We start from the raw sequence: 25529 nt of genomic DNA, 5'->3' as shown, positions 1-25529 counted from the left end.
TGTCCTCCACATCCATTGCGGTGTGTGTCAGCTTTTTAATTCCACCCTTGAATGACTGAACGTACCGTTCTGCCAGGCCATTCGAGGCAGGGTGACCAGGAGCACTTGTAGAATGAAGGATTCCATTCTGCTGCATGAAGTTTTTAAACTCCTCTGACATGAACTGCGTTCCATTATCCGTGACAATGTGCTCCGGCAATCCATAAGCTGCGAACAGTCTTCTCAGTCGTGCGATAGTGGCTTGTGATGTGATGCTAGACATTTTAAACACCTCCAACCACTTGGAGTAAGCATCCACCACCAACATGAAAGTGTGTCCCAAAAATGGACCAGCAAAGTCTATGTGTAGTCTTTTCCAGCTCTGGCCAGGAAATTCCCATGGATGCAAAGGCACCTGACGAGGCATCCTTTGCTCCAATTGACATGACTCACATGCTCTGCAAACTTGCTCCACCTCTGCATCAACTTTAGGCCACCATACGTACTTGCGTGTTAGTGCTTTCATTTTCACAATTCCTGGATGGCCAGAATGCAGCTCCTTTAACACAGTTTTTCTCAACTTTTCAGGAATCACAACTCTGGTGCCCCACAGGACACATCCTCGCTCTACTGAAAGTTCACATCTACGCGTGTGGAAAGCTTTCAGAGTCTCATCCACTTCAGCAGGCCAGCCATCCATGACAAATTTCAGCACCTTTGACAACACGTTGTCTGTGCATGTTGCACGTGCCACTTGGTCTGCGTTCAGTGGAGCCTGCTCAAGATGTTCAGTTAACAGTGTGTATACGCTGTCAGTGACGGCTGTGGTCCCTGCGTCGTTTGTGTCAGGCAGCGGAACTCTTGAGAGGCCATCTGCATTACCTTGTTTCTCTGAAGCACAGTACTCAATGTGATAATCATAGGCAGAGAGAATTATTGCCCATCTTTGGATTCGAGCTGCAGCCATGGTAGGCAGGCTTTTGTGTTCTCCAAACAGTGTTAGCAGGGGTTTGTGATCAGTCACAAGTTTGAATTTCCTCCCCCACAGGTACTGGTGAAACTTCTTTACACCAAAAATGAGCGCCAGTCTCTCTTTCTCAATCTGAGAATATTTCTTCTCAGCAGGGGATAATGTGCGTGATGAGAAGGCGATGGGGCGCTCCTCCCCTGTAGGCATTTTGTGTTGTATGACAGCTCCAATGCCATACGCTGAGAAGTCACAGGCCAGAGTGAGAGGAAGCTTTTGGACATAGTGCACCAGGATCTTGTCACTTGTGAGCAGCGATTTGCACTTGTCAAAAGCTTTCTGCTCCTGACTTTTCCACTCCCACGACACCTGGTCTTTCAGCAACCTGTACAGGGAAGCAAGCACGGTGCTTTGGTTGGGCATGAACCGTCCATAATAATTCACTAGTCCCAAGAAAGCTCTCAGCTCTTTCACACAGGTGGGGGCTGGTGCATCCTTTATTGCTCTGACTTTCTCCGGTGACGGCTGAATGCCCTGGCTGTTTAACACATGACCCAAGTATTCGATTTGTTTCTTCCCAAACTCACACTTTGACTCCCTGACTCTCAGTCCGCTCTCCTGCAGTCTCTGTAGCACTTTATGCAGGTTTTGCAGATGCTCTCGTTCAGTTTTTCCTGTGATGAGGAGATCATCCAGATACACCACTACATCCAGATCTTTCATGAGGTTCTCCATGATTCTTTGGAAGATGGAGGGTGCTGCGCTCACACCAAAAGCCAGTCTGTTATAGACAAATAAGCCTCGGTGTGTGTTAATGGTCAACAGTTTTTTTGATTCTTCCTCCAGAAGTACCTGCTGGTACGCTGAGGCGAGGTCGATCTTTGAAAACACCTTTCCTCCACTGAGGGTTGCCATCAGCTCCTCTATCCGTGGCAATGGATAAGTCTCTGTAGTGGCAGCTTGGTTTACAGTGAGTTTGTAATCTCCACACAGACGGATGGTATGGTCCTTTTTTTGACTGGAGTAATTATGTTGGCCTTTTCCAGTCGGTCCAATTCAGCCTCCACTCGTGCTTTCATGGCAAACGGCAGTGGACGGCTTTTGCAAATATTTGGGCGTGCCCCTGGTTCCAACAGAATTGTTGCTTTGACATCACGCAGAGTGCCAAGTTCATCTTTAAACACTTCAGCGTGTAACTCCAGTACATCCTGTATTGATGTCAGGTGAGGCATCTCCTTAATATGCTTTATGTCTTCCTGATGAGACTTGTCACTGGCATGTTTAATTTCTTTCCAGTTTAAGGTGAGCTTTTTTAACCAGTTCCTTCCACACAAAGCTGGTCCTGCTCCCTTTACCACAATCATTGGTAGCTGCTCACTCTGACTCTCATATTTGACAGTGGCTTCAAACTGTCCCAACACAGGAATAACCTCCCCTGTGTATGTCTTCAGTGTGACTTCAGCAAGCCCTAGTGGTTGCTTTAAAAAGGTGGTCTGAAACAACTCCTCTGAGATAATGCTCACGGCAGCTCCGGTGTCAATTTCTAGTTTGACTTCTTTGCCATTAACCACAAAACATGCCCGGTATGCTTGTTTACAGTTGTTGCCATTTACTAATGAAAACATTGGCAACACTATTTCTTCTGCCTCCACATACTTTGTGTTTTTATCAGTCTGTCGTTTATATCTGCTCTGTGTCAGTGCTGCCGCCACTTTTCCTCTGCATGCCCTTTTAATATGCCCGGTTTTACCACAGTTGTAACACTTTGCGTCTTTAAAGCGACACACCTGTGGGCTGTGATTTCTGCCGTTACATCTATGGCAGTTCCTCCCCGTTTGCTTAGCCGTGTGCGCATCCACTTTATGCACTTGGTTCGGACGTACCTCGTGTCCCCGCAGCTGCTGCGTGTCTCTCTCCGCAGTCTCCATGCTGAGGGCGATTTCAAATGCCCGTGCAAAAGTCAGGTTGGACTCCGACAACAGCCGGCGCTGGCTTGCCTCGTTACAAATCCCACTGACAAAACGGTCCCGAAGCGTCTTGTTCAACGTCGCTCCAAACTCAGTTAACTGCACACTGTTTCAGCTCCGCAACGTAACTGGTCACAGACTCATCCGCCCGCTGGTTGCATCGGTTAAAGCGGAATCTCTCCGCAATAAGCAACGGCTTGGGTTCAAAATGAGTCTTTAAAATGTTCACAATGTCATCGTAGGACTTATCTTTTGGCTTCAGCGGCTGCACCAGGTTCCTTAACAGACCATATGTAGATGCTCCCATCACACTTAACAGAGTAGCCACTTGCTTCTCCACTGCAATGTCGTTAGCCTCAAAAAACTGCTCTAAACGTTCCACATACGCCGACCAAGACTCTGTCTTCGGGGCGAACTCCCCTATGGAACCTATCATAGGCATTTTCTGCTTGTTTTATCCTCGTCGCCAACTTTAACTGTGGTGTATTATGATAAGAATCGACGAGTGAGATGGGTTAGCATACAACATATGGCTGCTTTACTTCAACACCACCAGAGAGTGTAATCAGGTATCCCACAATGCTTTATACCCGGAACTACGGCAAGGCTCAGCTGCCAAAACACAAAACTCAAAATGGTAAATACACCACAGGACCATCTCCAACAACTGAGTAAGTGGCTGTGGTCTGACCGGGACCTTGAAGGGAGTAAAAGTGCACTATCACATCCTTTGTGTCTGGACTCCTGAAAAAGGTTCCTGGGAACACAGTGGTCACATAGAAGCCAATAAGCCAGTAAGAAAGTTTTATGAATTGGAGACTTTAAATTGAGTAACCCGTCTCAGGGAGGATGGGGTCTGTAGAAATATTTTATGAATTGGTCAGTGTGTTAACCGAGTTTCCCTCCTGGAGGGGAAGGGGGGATATGTGTTACTTAGACCCTGGAAAACGTACATATTACACACAGGTATCAGCTTGTAAGAGATTAGGAGACAAAGGATGGTCAGTGTAGGGGAAGCATGGAATGTAAAAGCCGAAGGCAAAGCAAGTTTATTTATATAGCACATTCCAGCAAAAAGGCAATTTAAAGTGTTTTACATAAAACATTAAAGAGCAGGAAGCTGAAATAAAATAAGACAGGTATAAAATACCAGAATAAAGGTTACAGTGCAATGCAAGAATAAATAATTATTTGATTTAATAAGAGGCAGCGTCAAACAGAAGTCTTCAGCCTCGATTTAAAGGAACTGAGTGTTGCAGCGAACCTGCAGTTTTCTGGGAGTTTGTTTCATATATGTGGTGCATAAAAAATTAAACGCTGCTTCTCCAGGTTTATTTCTGACTCTGGGACAGAGAACCGATCTGTCCCAGAAGACCTTTTGAAATTAATTCTTTGATAGATTGGATGCGAGGACCTCAGAACTGGAATGATGCGATTCACTTTCTTGGCCTTAGTGAAACTCGAGTAGCTGCTTCTGAAACCGCTGCAGCTATCCTGCTGAGCCATGTCCTTTAACCCTTGAGATATTCTTAAGATGATAGTAGACTGACTGAAGTCAGTAAGCAGGCGGACCAGCTGCTAAGAGAGAGAGAGAGAGAGAGAGAGAGAGAGAGAGAGAGAGGGAGAGAGAGAGAGAGAGAGAGAGAGAGGCAGAGAGAGGCAAGAAATGGAAGAAATGGATTGAGGAATGGAAATATGAAGAAAGAGGTGTGGGAGGAGTTTCGGCATATTGGATGGATAATCCAAGTTGTAGAGGGATAGTTACGTACGAAGGAAGGCATATTGAAAGGTTGGGATGTATTATTGGCAGAGTGCCAACGGCATGATGATCAGGAGGAAAAAATGCAGTTGGCCAACAGGATTGTAAACAATTGGTAATGCAAAAATGGAAACCTAAGCAAAATAACCCCGAGGACTCCTTGTCTGGCATGGCGACCCTGTTTATAGAAGAGGAGGATGAGGAGTAAATTGGGAAAGTCGGGAATGGTGTAGAACATCTCCCCCATATGCCCCTAGCTACCTGTCCCCAAGAGCAGGAACTGCCCCACTAAGATACCATGGGGGGGGCATCGGCACCCCCACAGGGAAGGGCATCCCCAGAGGAAGATGATACCAACAGCGACCGGGAAACTGAAAAGGAGGACGAAAGGAGGGGAAGGGCTGAGGCAGAAGAGGAAGGAGGAGCAGTAATTGAATTAATCAGTGAGAGAGTGCAATGAAGAGCAAAGGAAACGCGAGGCTGAGAACCAGCAGGAAACTAAAAAGACTAAAAAGATAATGCTACTGAGAGCAATGCCAAATCCATTAGCAGGACAGAATGGGGCGCAGGCTGTGATGCATGTATACACCCCATGGAAGTTGCAGGAAATTATGAAGATTTCTAGGAATGCCCCAGACTGCGTTTGGATTTGTGAATTGTATAAGATCAACATTAACCATGTACGAAACAGTCGCAAGAGATGTGTTCACCCTAACGTCCGCTATCCTGAATCCAACCGAGGGGGTACGATGGAGAACCCTTTGGGAACCATACCAGCCCGACCACCCCTAGACGGATGAGGGTTTTTTCTGGGTTTGGTGAATTTCTGCCGGAGTGGATCCCCAACGTGGCAGTGTACACTAAATTACTGTCACCCTTGCCTCCGCCAAGGCACCGCAGCAACTCACTCTCTCACCCCAACAAGAAGAAGCGTGCCGCAATCTAAAACAGTGCTAGTCACTGCACCAGACATTGGTCGTCCTTTATAAGATTGCCCATTTTCAGCTTTATGTGATCAACCTATTGCAAGCCCCAGCCCTCCCAACGCAACTGGCCATTTTCAAGTGCAATGCCCATCCGGGTGGCCGCGACTAAAATTTCCTGGGAAATGCCTGCCCACACCGTAACTTGCGAATCCTGCACCGTAGCTTGCGAATCCTGCACTATGGTCCCCACAGAACCAAAGATTCTAATGGGCAGAACGGCCTTGCCAGACATGGGTGATGTAGGGTTAATGCAGGGGGATGCCTCTGCTGGGCAACGTGATCTTGGAAATGAGAGGATTGTGCCATTGACTCCTTGACTGGGCTCTGGCTTACCCCTCTTGGGCAAATTTGTGTACCTGATGTTTTTCTGCCCATTCCTTTCAACTATATACACTTCCTTACGCATGCTAGTAAGGAGGGTATGGTCAGGATGGCAAAAGAAACATGGTGGCATCCGAAAATTCACCAGGAGGCGTTAAAACAAGCCTCAGATTTTGAAATTTGCAGATGAAATAATCCCGGAAAGACAAAGGGAATGACACTCATATTGGACTGACCATCAGTCACTGAAAGGAAGCATGCACGTACAGCAGGTAGTGAAGAAAGCCAATGGAATGTTGGCCATCATAACAAGACGAGTTGAGTATAAGAGCAAAGAGGTCCTTCTGCAGTTGGAGAACCGCACCTGGAGTGAGACCGCATCTGGAGTGAGACCGCACCTGGAGTGAGACCGCACCTGGAGTGAGACCGCACCTGGAGTGAGACCGCATCTGGAGTGAGACCGCACCTGGAGTGAGACCACACCTGGAGTGAGACCGCATCTGGAGTGAGACCGCACCTGGAGTGAGACCACACCTGGAGTACTGTGTGCAGTTGTACAGGGCCCTAGTGAGACCGCACCTGGAGTACTGTGTGCAGTTTTGGTCTCCGAATTTGAGGAAGGATATTCTTGCTATTGAGGGCGTGCAGCGTAGGTTTACGAGGTTAATTCCCGGAATGGCGGGACTGTCGTATATTGAAAGACTGGAGCGACTGGGCTTGTATACGCTGGAATTTAGAAGGATGAGAGGGGATCTTATTGAAACATAGGATTATTAAGGGATTGAACACGTTAGAGGCAGGAACGGGGTACTGATTTTGAATGATCAGCCATGATCACATTGAATGGCAGTGCTGGCTCGAAGGGCTGAGTGGCCTACTCCTGCACCTATTGTCTATTGACCCTTTGAGTGTATATAAGTAGATCTTATAGAGTTGTCAGGGGCACATTATGATTAAGTGTGTGGAAGTTATTCTGACCAACACACCCTCAGCGATGAATTAATTATTTATGCACAGCAATTAACCCCTGCTTTACCAGTCCTGCATTCCCAGGTACAAGAGGCACAGAAGCCACCACCAGTTACATAAGGGGACGAGTCCATAATACCAGGAGACTACATGCTGAAATCTCTCCTCGGAATAGACGACGTTAACGTATAATGAAAATGCACTCGGAGGGATTTAGAGAATGGGACGCCAGCCGACTGAAGGCCTGTATTGGACTTTTGAGGCATCTTCACTTTTCGTGACTGTTGAAGGACCGTCATCATAAAATGTTACCTTGTTACCTTGTTATTGGACTAAGTGTAAATTTGATGATGCATGTCCAAGTGCGGTAGGTTGGATTCCCACAGAACTATGTCTGGTCTTTCAACTACAGAGATGTAAACGTGATCTCAAGTTTCTCGGAGTAATCCCAAGAGGTAATTTATTTCTCCGAGCTCACTCAGCTATGTACTCCCCACAGTCAGTTGTTGCTACCCACCCATGACCTCAGTACAGGCATTATTCAGCATGACCAGAATGGGACCCCCTAAAGTACCTTATATGTGATAATTGGAGGGAGAAAGCAAAAATAAAGGAACCTAAACCTATCCACCTTATTTATGAACCCTTTACTGCCCCGCCTGCTATTTGTCTCCCGTTACCAAAGGATAATTCACATTCACAGGATGTATGTTTGGTCACAAATATCGCCAAACCGTGCAAATTCACACCCAACGATGACCTCAGGTCATAGGAGAATTGTTTCCACCAGGAAAAGGAGGGATGCTATATGTTGATAACCCAAGCAACATCACATGCTTGATGTCGTTTTGTGATAACAGGACCTGTCAGGTCAAAGATGGCCAAGGGAAGTGTAAATGTCACCCCTATACCTGTGTTCCTCTTGTTATGGGAATCCAACTAGTCTGTGGAGTCTGCAATCGAATGCATGTGGTGGTGGGAAACTATACGTCCCCTTTTACCCAGATGACGAAAGAAAGAGGTGGCAGAGATGTGTGATGGTTCTCTGAGCAGTTTAGGGATTGGATAGAGGGAGGTGAGTTAAACATGTATTCGATATGTCATGGCACCTTGTTTTCAACGGATTCAAACCTTTTCTTTTTCTTTAATGGTACAGCCACTAATGTCCTGAATCCACCATTCCCGAGGTGTAAAGCTGTTTCAGAAGAATTTTGTTCAAAGTGGAAAGATCCTACATCTCTGGGAACACATGGGAGCTCTGTGGGATAGGGATGGGCTAGCGTCTTTAGTCTAGGCTTCACTGGAGGTTATTTGGCTGCCAATAATCGCAATTACCTCATTTGTGGTCTCACTATCTTGGGTAATGCAACCACGGGGGCCCTCGACATGATTACCCAGGGACTTACTGAACTTAGGCTCTTTACTATGCAGAACAGATATGCCCTAGATTATTTGTTGGCTCGGGAAGGAGGTGTTTGTGCTATAGTGAAAGGTAGGTGTATGATGGGAGTTAGGGATCAGACAGAGAATATTACTCGTTTTATTATAAAGATAAGGGAGCAAATGGATAACATGAAGGAGTCGACTAGTTGGGGTGATTGGGGTTTCGGAGGCTGGTCAGACAAGTTGATTGATATAGCATTGTATCTGGGAATTTTAATTGTTTGTATATTTGTGGGGTTGGCTATTCTGAAATGTGTATTGAAAAGAATGCAGATGGCGTTAGAAAGTATTGGTACTTCAAGAATGTTAGTGGTAAGACAAACTGAATTGTATGATAAGGAGGCTGAGGATGTTGATGGTGTGAAGGAAGAGTTTGAACGACTAGGAAGGCTATTGGATTAGGAGGTAACAACGAAGGGGAAGATGAAGTGGTTTTGAGGATGACCAACTTAATAGAATAGGTGTAGTAGAATACGTGGCCTTTGGAGGGCGATACCAGAAGAATGATGCATGTGTGGAGTTTGGAACTGAAAGGGTTAAGGAGATGTAGGCAAGAAGCAGTTCATGTAAGAGATATTGTAGCAGGGCGTAGTTTTTCTGGTGTTGGGGGTCATTGTTTAGAAGTGTTTAGAAGTGTTAATGATGGTCTAGTTTTGAAGGAAAATAACTGTAGATGCTGGTGCAAATCGAAGGTACTTATTCACAAAATGCTGGAGTAACTCAGCAGGTCAGGCGGGAAGGAATGGGTGACGTTTCGGGTCGAGACCCTTCTTCAGAGGGGATGGGAAGATGTGGCCAGTAGTGGGGTCCCGTTGAAGGTGACGGAAATGTTGGAGGATGATTTGTTGGATACACTGGCTGATACTAGGAGCAAAGAGGTCCTTCTACAGTTGTACCGGGCCCTGGTGAGACCGCACCTGGAGTACTGTGTGCAGTTTTGGTCTCCAAATTTGAGGAAGGATATTCTTGCTATGGAGGGCGTGCAGCGTAGGTTCACTAGATTAATTCCCGGAATGGCGGGACTGTCGTATGTTGAAAGGCTGGAGCGATTGGGCTTGTATACACTGGAATTTAGAAGGATGAGGGGGGATCTTATTGAAACATATAAGATAATTAGGGGATTGGACACATTAGAGGCAGATAACATGTTCCCAATGTTGGGGGAGTCCAGAACAAGGGGCCACAGTTTGAGAATAAGGGGTAGGCCATTTAGAACGGAGATGAGGAAGAACTTTTTCAGTCAGAGGGTGGTGAAGGTGTGGAATTCTCTGCCTCAGAAGGCAGTGGAGGCCAGTTCGTTGGATGCTTTCAAGAGAGAGCTGGATAGAGCTCTTAAGGATAGCGGAGTGAGGGGGTATGGGGAGAAGGCAGGAACGGGGTACTGATTGATAGTGATCAGCCATGATCGCATTGAATGGCGGTGCTGGCTCGAAGGGCTGAATGGCCTACTCCTGCACCTATTGTCTATTGTCTATTGTCTATTGATGGGGTGGAAGGTGAGAATGAGGGGGATTCTGTCTAGTATTGATGTTGTTTCCTTTCTGTAGAAATAAACAAGCTTTAGATTTGATTGTACTTAGAAGTTTGGTTGTAGGTAGTTTGTTTTCTATCCACCTGAGGGAATATGAAGGCATTGTTTTACTCTTGAGGTGTTTAAGGTGATTTATTGTTTTAAGCTTTGATAGTTATCATAGAATGATAAAAGGGGGGAATGAGAATCTATGCTATTAGTTGATATAGTTAATTAGAGATATTGATATTTGTTGTAGTTGAGATGGTTTCTTTTGTTGTTTTAGCTAATATAAAATGAATGCTTATTTTCAGTGGAAAGCAGTAAGATGGATGCTTGTGGCAGAAATGTTATCCTTGGGAACAGAATGTGTTTGTCCCTTTACGAATGATAAGGAGTGTTCAGAAGAGATGGGGCTATTGTCCTCTCCCACTACTCTGTCTGACTGTGTGAGTGCTGTGTATTGAAACAGTAAAGCAAGGTCATGCAGCTGCGAGATTGATCGTCTTGTAGCGACCATAGAGAATGGTCCAGGTCGTCGAACCCTCGGATTGGCCAGCGAGGTCACGTGGGAACGCGACCATGGGGATTGGTCCAGGGAGCGACATCGCTGATTGGCCAGCGATGTCATGTGCGCGTTTGGCGCCCGATTTAGTTAGTTCGGCGAAGTCTTCAAGGAAGACAGTAAGTTTGTATTGGTTGTCCTGTACCTTGTTGTTTAACTCTGTATTCGGGTATTGCGGCTGCAATAAACTTCGTCTACAACCAACAAGTTTCGGACTCGCCATATTGGTGACCCCGACGTGATCTGGACGATCACCGACTGAGCAGGAACCCGACGCCTCGTTGACGATGACCGAGCAGGGCACACCGGAGTCAAGCGCGGCAGGCGTTCATCTTCCGTTGTTTTGGACGCACGCACCGCAAGCTTGGTTTATCCACGCCGAGGCTCAATTCCATATAAAGAAGGTGTCGGACGAATCCACGAAGTACTTCTACCTCGTCAGCGCTCTATCGCCGGACACAACCAAGCGCGTGATGCGGTTCATCGTGAATCCACCTGCGGAAGACAAGTACGAGGCCATGAAGAAGGTATTACTGCGAACCTTCGGGTTTAATAAGCATGGTGGTGCGGCAAAACTTCTGCACCTACCGGATCTTGGAGACCAGCTGCCTTCCGTCCTCATGGCCGAAATGATGATGCTAGCCGGTGAGCATACGGATTGCCCGATGTTCGAACAGGCATTCCGCGAGAAACTTCCCGAGGATGTCCGACTGCTGCTCACGGATTGTTCTTTTAAGGACCCCGAAGCATATGCAGCGAAAGCGGACGCGCTCATAGCGGCAAAAAACAAGGCAAGTGGTTCAATCAACAAAGTCTCGACATCGGTGACCACGCCACAGCGACGGCAAGATGGCGCCACGTCTCCCGCCAATTCTCCGAAAGCCCGCCAAAAAGATCCGCACAAGCGCGGCTGGTGCTATTATCACCTACGATGGGGTAACGAATCCCGCAACTGTCGTTTGCCTTGTACCTTCGCGGGAAATGCCTCGGCCGATCGTACATAGGGGCAGTTACGATTGGCCAGAACCGGCGCCTCTATGTCCATGATCGATTCACGGACACGGAATTTTTGGTAGACACGGGAGCCATCGTCAGCATAGTGCCGCCGACCGACCTCGAAACCAGATCGGGTAAGACAGGTCCCACCCTCATCGCGGTTAATGGCAGCCCAATTCGCACTTTCGGTACACGGAAGATGTCCCTTGTGTTAGGCCTCCGCACGTACGAATGGCCATTCATCATAGCCGACGTCAAACAAGCGATCCTGGGCGCAGATTTTCTCTGGGCTTTTTCACTGGTTCCTGATGTCCGCGGTAACGACCTCCGACCCTCTGCCGAAGATGAGCATGTCGCTCCGGCAATCGCCTCCTCGCCCAGCCCTACTGTCCAGGCCGTCGTCGCGGCCCCCGACTCGTATGCTGCGATTCTGGCAGAGTTCCCAGAGCTGCTCGTCCAACGTTTTGACACACCTTCGGCTAAGCACGGTGTGGTCCATCACATCCGCACCGAAGGCCCTCCCGTTTTCGCTCGGGCCAGGAGACTACCGCCAGACAAACTGGTGGTGGCAAGGGCGGAGTTCAGGAAGATGGAGGAAATGGGAATTGTCCATCAGTCTGACAGCCCGTGGGCCTCGCCGTTACACATGGTCTCCAAGGCATCTGGGGGGTGGAGGCCATGTGGCGATTATCGGCGTCTCAATGCTGTCACCACGGCTGATCGCTACCCCATACCGCACCTACAGGATTTTTCATCTGGGCTGGAAGGAGCGGTGGTGTTTTCCAAAATCGATTTGGTGCGAGGATACCATCAGATTCCGGTGCGACCGGAGGACATACAGAAAACTGCAACTATTACTCCGTTCGGGTTGTTTGAATGGTTGCGTATGCCTTTCGGTTTAAAGAACGCGGCACAGGCTTTCCAGCGACTGATGGTCCGCGTGGGCCGGGGTTTACCCTTTTTGTTTATTTATTTAGACGACATCCTGGTCGCCAGCCCCTCAGTGCAGGAACACCAGGCCCATTTGCGGACCGTGTTCCAGCGGCTCCAAGACCACGGGCTCATTATCCAACCCTCCAAATGTCAATTCGGCCTGCCTGCTCTTGATTTTCTAGGGCACAGAATTACTCCTGCCGGCGCCGCCCCTTTGCCCGAGAAGGTGGAGGCTATCCGGGCTTTTCCCAGGCCCACCACAGTAAAAGGGCTGCAGGAGTTCGTAGGCATGGTTAATTTCTACCATAGATTCGTCCCGGCAGCGGCGCGAGTCCTGCGCCCGCTTTTCCAATGCCTTGCAGGGAATCCGGTAGAGTTGTTGTGGTCCCCGGCCGCAGAGTCGGCTTTTACAGCAGCTAAGGCAGCCTTGGCAGACGCCACCATGTTGGTCCATCCGAGCCCCTCCGCCCCCACGGCCCTGACGGTTGACGCCTCTGACGTGGCGGTGGGCGGGGTTCTGGAGCAGCAGGTCGGTGGCCGTTGGCAGCCTTTAGCGTTTTTCAGCCGGCAACTAAATTCGGCCGAGCTGAAATATAGCGCATTTGACCGAGAGTTTCTAGCTCTCTATTTAGCTGTTCGTCATTTCAGGTATTTCCTCGAGGGCCGCCCATTTGTGGCATTTACGGACCACAAGCCATTAACATTTGCTTTTTTGAAATTGTCTGACCCATGGTCGGCCCACCAGCAGCGGCACCTGACTGCTATCTCCGAATTTACCACCGATGTCCGTCATGTCGCGGGTAAGCTTAATGCCGTTGCTGACGCCCTGTCTAGACCTGCTTTTCCCCCTATTTCGGCAGTGGACTGCGAAGTGGATCCCCAGGAGCTTGCGGAGGCACAGCTCCTAGCGGATACCGTTTCGGCTTACCGGTCCACCACTTCGGGATTGAAGTTGGCCCAGGTAGCTTGTGGGTCGGAGGGCACGAAAGTCTGGTGCGATGTTTCTCTTCCCCGTCCCAGGCCGGTAGTACCGCCCTCCCTTCAGCGCCGGGTTTTCGATGCCATTCATGGGCTGGCGCACCCGTCCATCCGCTCCACCTCTGCCTTGGTAGCAGCGAGGTTTGTCTGGCATGGCCTGCGGAAACAGGTAGCGGGGTGGGCACGTTCCTGCGTGCCCTGTCAGACCGCTAAAGTCCAGCGCCACGTCCAGCCCCCCGTACAGGATTTCGAGGTCCCGGCTGTTCGTTTTTTCCACATCCACGTGGATTTGGTCGGGCCTTTGCCTTCCTCCCGGGGCTACACCCACCTCCTCACGGTGGTGGATCGGTTCACCCGGTGGCCAGAGGCTTTCCCATTGTTTGATATTTCGTCAGCGTCTTGTGCTAGGACTTTGGCCCTTCATTGGGTAGCTCGTTTCGGGGTCCCGGCAGTTATTACCACTGACAGAGGGCCACAGTTCACTTCGTCCCTCTGGGCCGCGCTGGCGGAACTGTACGGGTCCAAGTTGCAACCCACGACTGCATATCACCCCCAGGCAAATGGACTCGTAGAAAGGTTCCACCGCCAACTTAAGGCGTCCCTCAGTGCAAGGCTTGAAGGCCCGGACTGGGTAGACCAACTCCCTTGGGTTCTTTTGGGTATCCGGACTGCTCCTAAGCCAGATCTCGGTGCGTCATCCGCAGAGCTAGTATATGGCTCGACACTTCGAGTACCCGGAGATCTGTTTCCGGACCCTTCAGACCTGCTCCCTTCAGTCCCATCAGCGTTAGCATCTCTCCGGGAACGGGTGGGCTCCCTGGCTCCAGTTCCGACTTCACGTCATGGGTGTCCCATGGTACATGAACCGTCTTCCCTGAAGGACTGTGAGTTTGTTTTTCTGCGTAAAGATGCCCATCGCGCCCCGTTGCAGAGGGTCTATCAAGGGCCGTTCCGGGTTTTACGTAAAGGAACGGCTACCTTCACCTTAGACATGGGCGGCAAGAGTGAACTCGTCTCGGTGTCCCGGCTCAAACCTGCCCATTTGGACCCGGATCAACCAGTCCTGGTCGGTCAAACCCCTAGGAGAGGCCGACCTCCGTTAGTTCCGCCCAGTCCGGAAACCCCCGTTCCGACAGTTTCTCCAGGACCCCCCGTTTCGGCAGTTCCTCCAGGACCCCCCGTGCCGGTAGTTCCTCCAGAACCTCTCGTTCCGGCTGTTCCACCAAGTCCGGAACCTCCGGCTCCTGTGGTTCAGGCTGTCCCTCTCCGTACTCGTTATGGTCGCGAAATCCGGCTCCCTGCTAGGTTCCGCACCTCGGGTTCTGGGGGGGGTCATGTAGCGACCATAGAGAATGGTCCAGGTCGTCGAACCCTCGGATTGGCCAGCGAGGTCACGTGGGAACGCGACCATGGGGATTGGTCCAGGGAGCGACATCGCTGATTGGCCAGCGATGTCATGTGCGCGTTTGGCGCCCGATTTAGTTAGTTCGGCGAAGTCTTCAAGGAAGACAGTAAGTTTGTATTGGTTGTCCTGTACCTTGTTGTTTAACTCTGTATTCGGGTATTGCGGCTGCAATAAACTTTGTCTACAACCAACAAGTTTCGGACTCGCCATAGTCTATAGAGATAAAGAAAGTTTATTTCTTAATAACAACTCCTTATATGGGTGCATGTGAAAGTAGGAAAAGTTTTGAATCCACTCTAGGTAAATTGATGCGTTTCTCCAAAAGCATGTGACTTATATTAATGGTTTGGTTTCTGAGCATGTGACCTGTATCAATGATTTTGTTTTCTCTGTAACCATGGGAATTGTATTAGATTTGTAATTGGTCCTTGATTTCTTTTTGTCACACCTCTCTTTTTCTGTATAAAAAAGTAAACAATCGTGGCGAAGTTGTTCTTCCCCTCCCCTGAGTTGTGATCTTTTCAGACACTAGTGTTGTGTCTGGAGATCCTCACGAGAAGAACCCCATGGTGGAATAAATCTGATGTGCTCATTCAGTATTGCGGGTGATTATTCAGACTGAAGGTAAAGAACTTGATTTAACAGGGGGGGGTAAGTTTAATGGGGATGTATGGGGCATGGTGTTTGCACGGAGAGAGATGGGGGCTTGGAACGCATTGTCAGGGGTGGTAGTGGAGACAGATATGATTGTGGTGTTTAAGAGTTAGGAGATTGGTGTACAATCCTAAAGCACACGGTATTGGGGCTTCAGTGTTGAGGTGGATAGAGAATTGGTTGGCGGACAGGAAGCAAAGATTAGGAATAAACGGGTCCTTTTCGGAATGGCAGGCAGTGACTAGTGGGGTACTGCAAGGCTCAGAGCTGGGACCCCAGTTATTTACAATATATATTAATGATTTGGACGAGGGAATTGAATGCAACATCTCTAAGTTTGCGGATGACACGAAGCTGGGTGGCAGTGTTAGCTGCGAGGAGGATGCTAGGGGGCTGCAGAGTGACTTGGATAGATTAGGCGAGTGGGCAAATGCATGGCAGATGCAATATAATGTGGATAAATGTGAGGTTGTCCACTTTGGCGGCAAGAACAGGAAAGCAGAGTATTACCTGAATGGTGGCCAATTAGGAAAAGGGGAGATGCAACGTGACCTGGGTGTCATGGTGCACCAGTCATTGAAAGCAAGCGTGCAGGTGCAGCAGGCAGTGAAGAAAGCGAATGGTATGTTAGCATTCATAGCAAGAGGATTGGAGGGGGGGAGAGGGGGGGGAGAGGGGGAGAGAGAGAGAGAGAGAAAAATATATATATATATATATATATATATATATATATATTTCCAATTCTTAATCCTGGTTTTGCAGATAAATTGAACTGAAAGTCTTCCAGGCAGAAAATATAGGTACTACGAGAGAGGGATGTGGCTGGGAGAACGTAGAACAGTTCAGCACAGGAATGGACCCCTCGGCCTACAACATCCATGCCAAACATGACACCAAGGTCAACGTAGGAAGGAACTGCAGATGCTGGTTTAAACTGAAGATAGACACAAAACGCTGGAGTAACTCAGCGAGTCAGACAGTATCTCTGGAGGAAAGGAATAGGCGACGTTTCGGTTCGTGGTCTGAAGAAGGGTCTCAACCCGAAACGTCCTCTATTTCTTTTCTCCAGAGATGCTGTCTGTCAAAGATTGGAAAGGCTGGGCTTGTATTCGCTGGAGTTTAGAAGCATGAGAGGGGATCCTATAGAGACGTATAAAATTATAAAAGGATTGGACAGACTAGATGCAGGAAAAATGTTCCCAATGTTGGGGGAGTCCAGAACCAGGGGCCAGAGTCTAAGAACAAAGGGGAGGCCATTTAAAACTGAGGTGAGAAGAAACCTTTTCACCCAGAGAGTTGTGAATTTGTGGAATTCTCTGCCACAGAAGGCAGTGGAGGCAATTCACTGGATGAATTTAAAAGAGAGTTAGATAGAATCAAGGGATATGGGGAGAAGGCAGGCACGGGTTACTGATTGCGGATAATCAGCCATGATCACCATGAATGGCGGTGCTGGCTCGAAGGGCCAAATGGCCTCCTCCTGCACCTATTTTGTATGTCTATGTCTATGACCTGGTTTTCTATGTCTATGTCTATTGCTATGTCTGGCGAGTTATCACAAAATGCTTGAGTAACTCAGCGGGTCGGGTAATATCTCTGGAGAGAAGGAATGGGTGAGTTTTCGGGTCGAGCCCCTTCTTCTGACTTGACCCGAAACGTCACCCATTCCTTCTCTCCAGAGATGCTGTCTGACCCGCTGAGTTACTCCAGCATTTTGTGATACCTTCGATTTGTACCAGCATCTACAGTTATTTTCCTACACTATGTCTGGTGAGTTACTCCAGCTTTTTGTGTCTACCAAGATAAACCGGTGTCTTCTGCCTGTACATGGTCCATATCCCTCCTGTTTATCCTTGGACTTAGCATCAAGTTCGGCACAGTCATTGTGGGCCGAAGGGCCTATTCCTGTGCTGTATAGTTCTAAGTTCTATTTCTTATGTATACCAAAGTGATGTTTAAATATTAGGAAGTTGGGGCAAAGAGGAAGTGGAAATAGATGACCACCACCAATTGTAGTTTCAGTTTCTTAGGTCACTGAATTAAGAATGGAAAAAGGAACAAAGAGTAGATGTCCCATGTTAACCCAGCCCTGGTTCAATGAACTCAGTAACATCCGAGTCTTGAGTAAGGGTCCATCAACACAGCTTCCAGAAGACAGTGCAAAACAGAGGGACCATCAAGGTCATTGATGGTGAAAATCTGAATGGTTCAAATGATCCTCCCGCTGCTATAAGATCTTAGTTCAAACTTATGAACAAGTTATGCACAAATTTATACACATCCACACTTAAGTAGAAACAGCGCCGAGAATGAAGAGGGGCCATTGGGACTATATTTAAAACTTTGGTAACTTTGTCGGCGCCCTATACGTGGTCTACTGTAGGATCTTAGTTCGATCCAATGAACACTCGATGTGCAAATTTATCCACATACACACCATCTCATTGAACATGCAAGCAGCAATGAGGGGCCGAATGGTCTACTCCCGCTGCTATAAGATCTTAGTTTAACAAATCATGTACACTTAAGTAGAAACATTAGAAGCACACACGTACGACCATATTTTAGTTTAGAGATACAGCGCGGAAACAGGCCCTTTCAGCCCACGCCGACCAGGGATCCCCGCACATTAACACTATCCTATACCCACTAGGGACAATTATTACATTTACCAAACCTGTACGTCTTTGGAGTGTGGGGAGGTCACGGGGAGAACATACAAACTCTGTACAGACAGTACCCATAGTCAGGATTGAACCCAGGTCTCCGGCGCTACAAGGCAGCAACTCTACCGCTGCGGCACCGTGCCGCCCTATACATTCATGAAAATCATTCATCTGACTGCTTTCCCCACTTTAATCTCAAGCACTCAGCAGTCACCCAAGACAATTTAACACTCACCTGTACATTGATTGTTGCCATTTGGATCAACTTGAAAACCTGGTGAACATGTTGTACCCTGGCATAGAACGACCATGCCGGCACCACAGCTCAAGGCAACTAGAAGAAACAAAACGAAGCAGTTAGACCTTTGTTCCCCCAGTTTTGCTCCTTCTCTGCGTAAAACAAAAGACAACATGGGCCAGTGGGAGGTTATGGGAGGTATGGGACCATGGGAGGTACATTTGCTGAAGGCAAGGGGCTCAATCCCCATCCTGCATTGTGGATCGAAGGCACCGAACACTCAATTGTACTCAATTCCCTGTGCTTTGTACGCAATGACCAAAATTCAGACCCCTCTACAATCAACTGCGGTGTCTAAAGCTCAGGAGACTCGAAGCTGGCAGGACTGTCGTATGTTGAAAGACTGGATCGACTAGGCTTGTATACACTGGAATTTAGAAGGATGAGAGGGGATCTTATCGAAATATATAAGATTATTAAGGGGTTGGACACGTTAGAGGCAGGAAACATGTTCCCAATGTTGGGGGAGTCCAGAACAAGGGGCCACAGTTTAAGAATAAGGGGTAGGCCATTTAGAACGGAGATGAGGAAAAACTTTTTCACTCAGAGAGTTGTGAATCTGTGGAATTCGCTGCCTCAGAAGGCAGTGGAGGCCAATTCTCTGGATGCTTTCAAGAGAGAGCTAGATAGAGCTCTTAAGGATAGCGGAATCAGGGGGTATGGGGAAAAGAAAGGCAGGAACGGGGTACTGATTGAGAATGTTCAGCCATGATCACATTGAATGGTGGTGCTGGCTCGAAGGGCTGAATGGTCTCCTCCTGCACCTATTGTCTATTGTAAATCACCCGTTTAAGACTTCCAGTTTATGTACGATTTTCTCACTATCGTCAACAAAAGAAGTAGTTATTTTCTGTGACATCTCCCAGCTTTAACAAGGCTGCTTCTTGTTGCTACAACCGCCCACTCTCCCCTCCCTCCCAGTCCAACAACGTAGCTAAGACTAAGACTAAGGGGTAGAGATTCATTGACAAACCTTCCTATAAAGTTAAACCTGATCAATGCGAAACGGGAGCTGTGGACAACACTGTGAAACGGCTGTCACCGATGAAGATTCTGGTGACTGTCTGTCGCCCTCGGCACAGAAGACGATGGAAGTTTTCCCCCAAATTACAATTTAGTCGATAGGCCGGGGTCCAAATTGCCCCCAGTAATGACCCCCCACGGACGGCCCCCAGTGTGGGGAGTGTGGAGTTGGGCTTGCCGGCTGCCCTCCAATGATGTGAAGAGCGAGGGAGGAGCCCCTGGTGCTTGGCCCATTATTCACTGAGAGACACAGCACGGGAACAGGCCCTTCGGCCCACCAAGTCTGCGCTGACCATCAGCCTACAGTCATCTCTCATTCATCCCAGATTCTCATCAACGACCCTTGGAACCTACACACGTCCTTGGGATGTGGGAGCACACAAGAGTCTTGGAAAAATAAACCCACACCATGTCCTATCGCACCCACCTTCCCCCCAGCCACTGAGTCAGGAGAGCGGGGTGAAAGGAAAGGGAGGGTGGGAGGAGAGGACAGATTGGACAAGAGAGGGAGGGGACTGGGAGGTGGGAATGGGTTGGATAAATGAAGGAAGGCGGATGAGGGGAGGGGAGGGAAAAATTGGGAAAGGAGTGGAGCGGAAGGGGAGTATTGGAATGAATATTTACCCATTAGAGGCAAACAGCAGCCCATGTTGCCCAGTCTCATTCTCTGCAGCTACACCCGCTCCTGTGTCAGCTGATTCTGAAAGCACCAGTGTTTAGACTTCATCTGACCTCTTCATCACATGGAGCACATTGGCGGGGGAAGGAAGTGAGCCTCCCTTCCTGCGCCATTCACAAGGCAAAAGATAACCAAATCTCAGGGCCATGTCACTGTTGTCATTGACGGGAGGCTGAATATCTGGATCAGACCAGGACACAGGCGTGGGTTCGATCCCAGGGGGTGGAGGTGGTTGGGGGGGGGGGGGGTCTAGTCAAAGTTCAAAACCCGGGACTTGGGAGCATGGTAACTGCAGCAGCTTCTGCCCCAGCGATCGGCTCGATACGATTGGCGACCACAGGAGAAGATCTGTTACTCCAGCGAAGCGGTTCACAGGAACAGAAGTGCGTGAAAATGACGCTTGCTTCTGCTGGAGCGAGTCACGCCGTGGCTGAGAGCGAAATCCAGAAATAGTTTCATTTGTCTCGCTCACACTTGGCCTCACGCCAGTTTCATTTTAGTTCAAGATTTCAAGATCAATTTATTGTCACATGTACTAATTACGTGTTCGCATGGCTCTGGCTCTTCGCACTGTCCTGACCCACCTGGAGAGACAGGGCACCTACGTGAGGATTCTATTTACAGACTATAGCTCTGCCTTCAACACAGTCTTCCCCATCAAGCTCACCTCCAAACTCCACCAGCTAGGCCACAGCTCGCCTATATGCAACTGGATCCTGAATTTCCTGACGGAGCGCCCTCAGACACTGAAAATGGGCCTCCACCTGTCCTCCACCACCACCCTGAGTACCGGCACACCGCAGGGTTGTGTACTGAGCCCCATCCTCTACTACCTCTTCACACATGACTGTGTCCCTGCATTCGTCACCAAAACCATCGTCAAATTTGTGGATGCCACAACGGTGATCGAACGGATCTCCAACGGCGATGAATCAGCCTACAGAGCGGAGGTGCAGAACCTGTCAAGCTGGTGCTCAGAGAACAACCTGTCCCTAAACACATCAAAAACCAAGGAGCTAATTATCAACTTCAGAAGGTCACAGAATGTTCTCATCAACGGGGACGAAGTAGTGAGAGTGTCCAGCTTCAGGTTTCTGGGCACACACATTTCAGAGGACCTCACATGGTCCACTAGTCAAAAAAGCACAGCAACGGCTGCTTTTCCTGAGAACGCTAAAAAAGGTCGGTCTGCGACAACAGTCATCACCTTCTACCACTGCACTACAGAGAGCATTCTGACATACGGCATCTATGTGTGGTATCTCAGCTGCACGGCAGCGGACAGGAAAGCTGTTCAGCGGGTCGTCTGCAGAGCGCAGAGGATCATTGGGATACAGCTGTCAGCCCTGGAGGACATCTACAACGCACGCTGCCTCAGGAAAGCCACCAGCATTTACAAAGACTCCACACACCCATGCCACCGTCTGCTTCAACTACTTCCATCTGGCAGATGTACGCCCATACCTCCAGACTAAGAAACAGCTTTGTCCCTAGAGCTATAGCTGCTCTGAGTCGGTCCTGCTGAGAGCCCGCCAGTGATGGAAATGGGGGGGTACGCAGGGGGACGGTGTTCCCCTAGTTTTCAATTTCCAGCTCGGGTTTAATGAGTACTGCAGAAAGATTCGAGTCGTTTATCACTTTATTCAACTCAGACGAAAACGATTTGTTAACTGCCACTGTTAGCACTTGTTAACAGCCAGTAGTTAACAGGTAGTAGTTATACAATGTGTCATCAATACATGATCCACATTCCTCAGTAAATGTAATTGTGTTTTGACCATGTATTAATGACACCGCATTCCTTTGAATAAAATTCAAGGGAGAATTTCTTAAACTCACTGTCAGGGCTACCGCGAGCACGGGCTCAGCCAGTAAAGTCACGTTATTTTATTATTCCACGTTATTTTATTTGCCGCTCTGCCGCTGCGCCTCAATTGTTTCTGTTAAATTAGAATGGCGCATTGCGCATGTTGTGCCTTTGTTTAAAAAAGGTTCTAAAAGTAAACTTAGCAATTATAGACCTGTTAGTTTGATGTCTGTGGTGGGAAAATTAATGGAAAAGATACTTAGGGACAATATAAATATAATCACGTGGATAAACAAGGCCTGATTAGAAACAGTCAACATGGATTTGTGCCTGGAAGGTCATGTTTAACTAACCTTCTTGAATTTTTTGAAGAGGTTACCAGGGATGTTTAGTTTTAGTTTAGTTTAGAGATACAGTGCGGAAACAGGCACTTCGGCACACCCAGTCCGCGACGGTCAGCGATCCCCGGACACTTACACTATCCTACATACGCTAGGCAATATTCACAATCATACGAAGCCAATTAACCTATAAACCTGTACGTCTTTGGAGTGTGAGAGGAAACCGCTTATCACGGAGGAAACACAGGCAGTCATAGAGACTGTACAGACAGCACCCGTAGTCGGGATCGAACCCGAGTCCCTGGCGCTGTAAGGCAGTAACTCTACTGCTGCGCCACCGTGCCGCCCTGTATAAGCAAGAAACAGAGAATAAATCGCCATCATCTGTTACGATTGTCAATCCTACAGGAATGTCCTGGAATTTGAGACTTAAGTCCTCTGAACAAATCTCACTGAGCATCATTGTGGGATGGTGGTGGGGGCCAAACATGGGCTTTTTATTTGTTCCTTGTGACAGATTTGGTCGATTATTCTGAATCATGCAGAGACTGGGAAATGAATATATTGACCAGACTGGTCCCTTGAAAACAGGGGACCATGTGATGCATCGTCCAGGAACTGGTCTAACCAGAGTTGGTAGCTCCAGCAGGCGTGATCATTGGTTTAGTTTAGTGTAAGAAAATAACTACAGATACTGGTACAAATCGAAGGTATTTATTCACAAAATGCTGGAGAAACTCAGCAGGTCAGGCAGCATCTCAGGAGAGAAGGAATGGGTGACGTTTCGGGTCGAGACCCTTCTTCAGACTGATGTCAGGGGGGCGGGACAAAGGAAGGATATAGGTGGAGACAGGAAGATAGAGGGAGAACTGGGTAGGGGAGGGGAAGAGAGGGACAGGAAAACTATCTAAAGTTGGTGAAGTCAATGTTCATACCGCTGGGCTGCAAGCTGCCCAAGCGAATTATGAGGTGCTGTTCCTCCAATTTCCGGTGGGCCTCACTATGGCACTGGAGGAGGCCCATGACAGAAAGGTCGGAGTGGAAGTTGAAGTACTCAGCCACTGGGAGATCAGGTTGGTTAAGGCGGACTGAGCGAAGGTGTTGAGCGAAATGATCGGCGAGCCTGCATTTGGTTTCGCCGATGTAAAGAAGTTAACATCTAGAGCAGTGGATGCAATAGATGAGGTTGGAGGAGGTGCAGGTGAACCTCTGTCTCACCTGGAAAGACTGTGTGGGTCCTTGGGGTTCCTACCATTGCAACTGCAGAGCAGGGTTTCTGGCATCATCTGCGACCGCCAGCCTGAATGCAGGGAAGATCTGTGAAGGTGAGGAGAGGAAGAGTTAACCACATTGGTGCGTTGGTCACGTGGGCTTAACCTGGTGAGGCCACCAGATCACCTTCCCTGGAGACATGAGAGAAATCGATGGTATATTTGTGACAGCTTGTTCATTTTTGTGAGCACCATTAGTCATGATTAGTTGTGTCGCATATTCCCGCTGCTTAGAACGGAGATGAGGAAAAACTTTTTTAGAATGGAGACGAGGAAAAACTTTTTAGAATGGAGATGAGGAAAAACTTTTTTAGAATGGAGATGAGGAAAAACTTTTTAGAACGCAGATGAGGAAAACTTTTTTAGAATGGAGATGAGGAAAAACTTTTAAGAACGGTGATGAGGAAAACATTTTTCTAGTGGAGACGAGGAAAACCTTTTTAGAGTGGAGATGAGGGAAAACTTTTTAGAACGGAGATGAGGAAAAACTTTTTTAGAATGGAGACGAGGAAAACCTTTTTTACAATGGAGATGGGGAAAAACATTTTTAGAACGGAGATGAGAAAAAACACTTTAGAATGGAGATGAGGAAAAACTTTTTCAGTCTGAGAGTTGTAAATCTGGAATTCTCTGCCTCAGGAGACCAATTCTCTGGATGCTTTCAAGAGAGAGCTAGTTAGTGCTCTAAATGATAGCGGAGTCAGGGGGTGTGGGGAGAAGGCAGGAACGGGGTACTGATTGTGGATGATCAGCCATGATCACATTGAATGGTGGTGCTGGCTCAAAGGGCCGAATGGCCTCCTCCTACACCTATTGTCTATTGTTTATAGTGTAGACGATTTCGACAGAGCAGTTCATCTTGCTCCTCTAGTATATCATATCATATCATATCATATCTATACAGCCGGAAACAGGCCTTTTCGGCCCTCCAAGTCCGTGCCGCCCAGCGATCCCCGTACATTAACACTATCCTACACCCACTACGGACAATTTTTTTTACATTTACCCAGCCAATTAACCTACATACCTGTACGTCTTTGGAGTGTGGGAGGAAACCGAAGATCTCGGAGAAAACCCACGCAGGTCACGGGGAGAACGTACAAACTCCTTACAGTGCAGCACCCGTAGTCAGGATCGAACCTGAGTCTCCGGCACTGCATTCGCTGTAAAGCAGCAACTCTACCGCTGCGCTACCGTGCCGCCCACATCTGAACTTTTCAGGGCTTGTCCTCACAATGTGAACGATGAGGCAGTGCAGCGTAGGCTCACGAGATTGATCCCTGGGATGGCGGGACTGTCATATGCGGAAAGATTGAAAAGACAAGGCTTGTATTCACTGGAGTTTAGAAGGATGAAAGGGGTTCTTATAGAAACGTATAAAATTATAAAAGGACTGGACAAGCTAGATGCAGGAAAAATGTTCCCATCTTAGAATAAAGGGGAGACCATTTAAAACTGAGGTGAGAAGGAACTTTTTCACCCAGAGAGTTATGAATTTGTGGAATTCTCTGTCACAGAGGGCAGTGGAGGTCAAATTACTGGATGGATTTAAGAGAGAGTTAGATAGAGCTCAAGGGACTAGTGGAATCAAGGGATATGGGGAGAAGGCAGGCATGGGTTATTGATTGTGGATGATCAGCCATGATCCCAATGAATGGCGGTACTGGCTCGAAGGGCCGAATGGCCCCCTCCTGCACATATTTTCTGTTTCTATGGAATCCGCAGTGGTGGAAGTTTATGTTAAATGTTATTTTATGTGGCTGTGTGTCTTGTTGCTTTTCACTGTGTATAGCTGTATGGTAACTCAAATTTCACTGTGCCTTAATTGGCACATGTGACAATAAATTGATCTTGAAATCTTGAACATTCAGACACGGGCTGATCAGTTGCAAGTGGTTCATAAGTTCAGAAGATACAGGAGCAGATTTGGGCCATTCGGCCCATCAAGTTACTCAGTCATTCAATTGTGGCTGATCTACTTTTCCCTCTCAACCTCGTTCTCCTGCCTTCTC

The 25529-nt window shown here is 48.2% G+C and overlaps 1 protein-coding gene across 2 annotated transcripts in view; it reads right to left on the bottom strand.

The window, feature by feature from the left end:
* LOC144610604 (adhesion G protein-coupled receptor E5-like) overlaps nucleotides 1–20413 on the bottom strand; it is a 61986-nt gene extending 41573 nt beyond the window's left edge. For both annotated transcript variants that reach the window (XR_013549439.1, XM_078429416.1), the window contains exons 1-2: nucleotides 20044–20413; nucleotides 18334–18432 (exon numbers count right to left, since the gene is read on the bottom strand). Coding sequence is in view for 1 of the 2 variants with exons in the window: in XM_078429416.1 (XP_078285542.1) it covers nucleotides 18334–18432; nucleotides 20044–20083 (139 nt within the window). In the remaining variant the exon portion in view is untranslated. The remainder of the gene's footprint in view (nucleotides 1–18333; nucleotides 18433–20043) is intronic.
* Nucleotides 20414–25529: the final 5116 nt, after the last annotated feature.

The sequence above is a fragment of the Rhinoraja longicauda genome, chromosome 37 (genome assembly GCF_053455715.1).
Source record: "Rhinoraja longicauda isolate Sanriku21f chromosome 37, sRhiLon1.1, whole genome shotgun sequence".
Lineage (NCBI taxonomy): Eukaryota > Metazoa > Chordata > Chondrichthyes > Rajiformes > Arhynchobatidae > Rhinoraja > Rhinoraja longicauda.
This window is presented reverse-complemented; position numbering and strand designations above follow the sequence as displayed.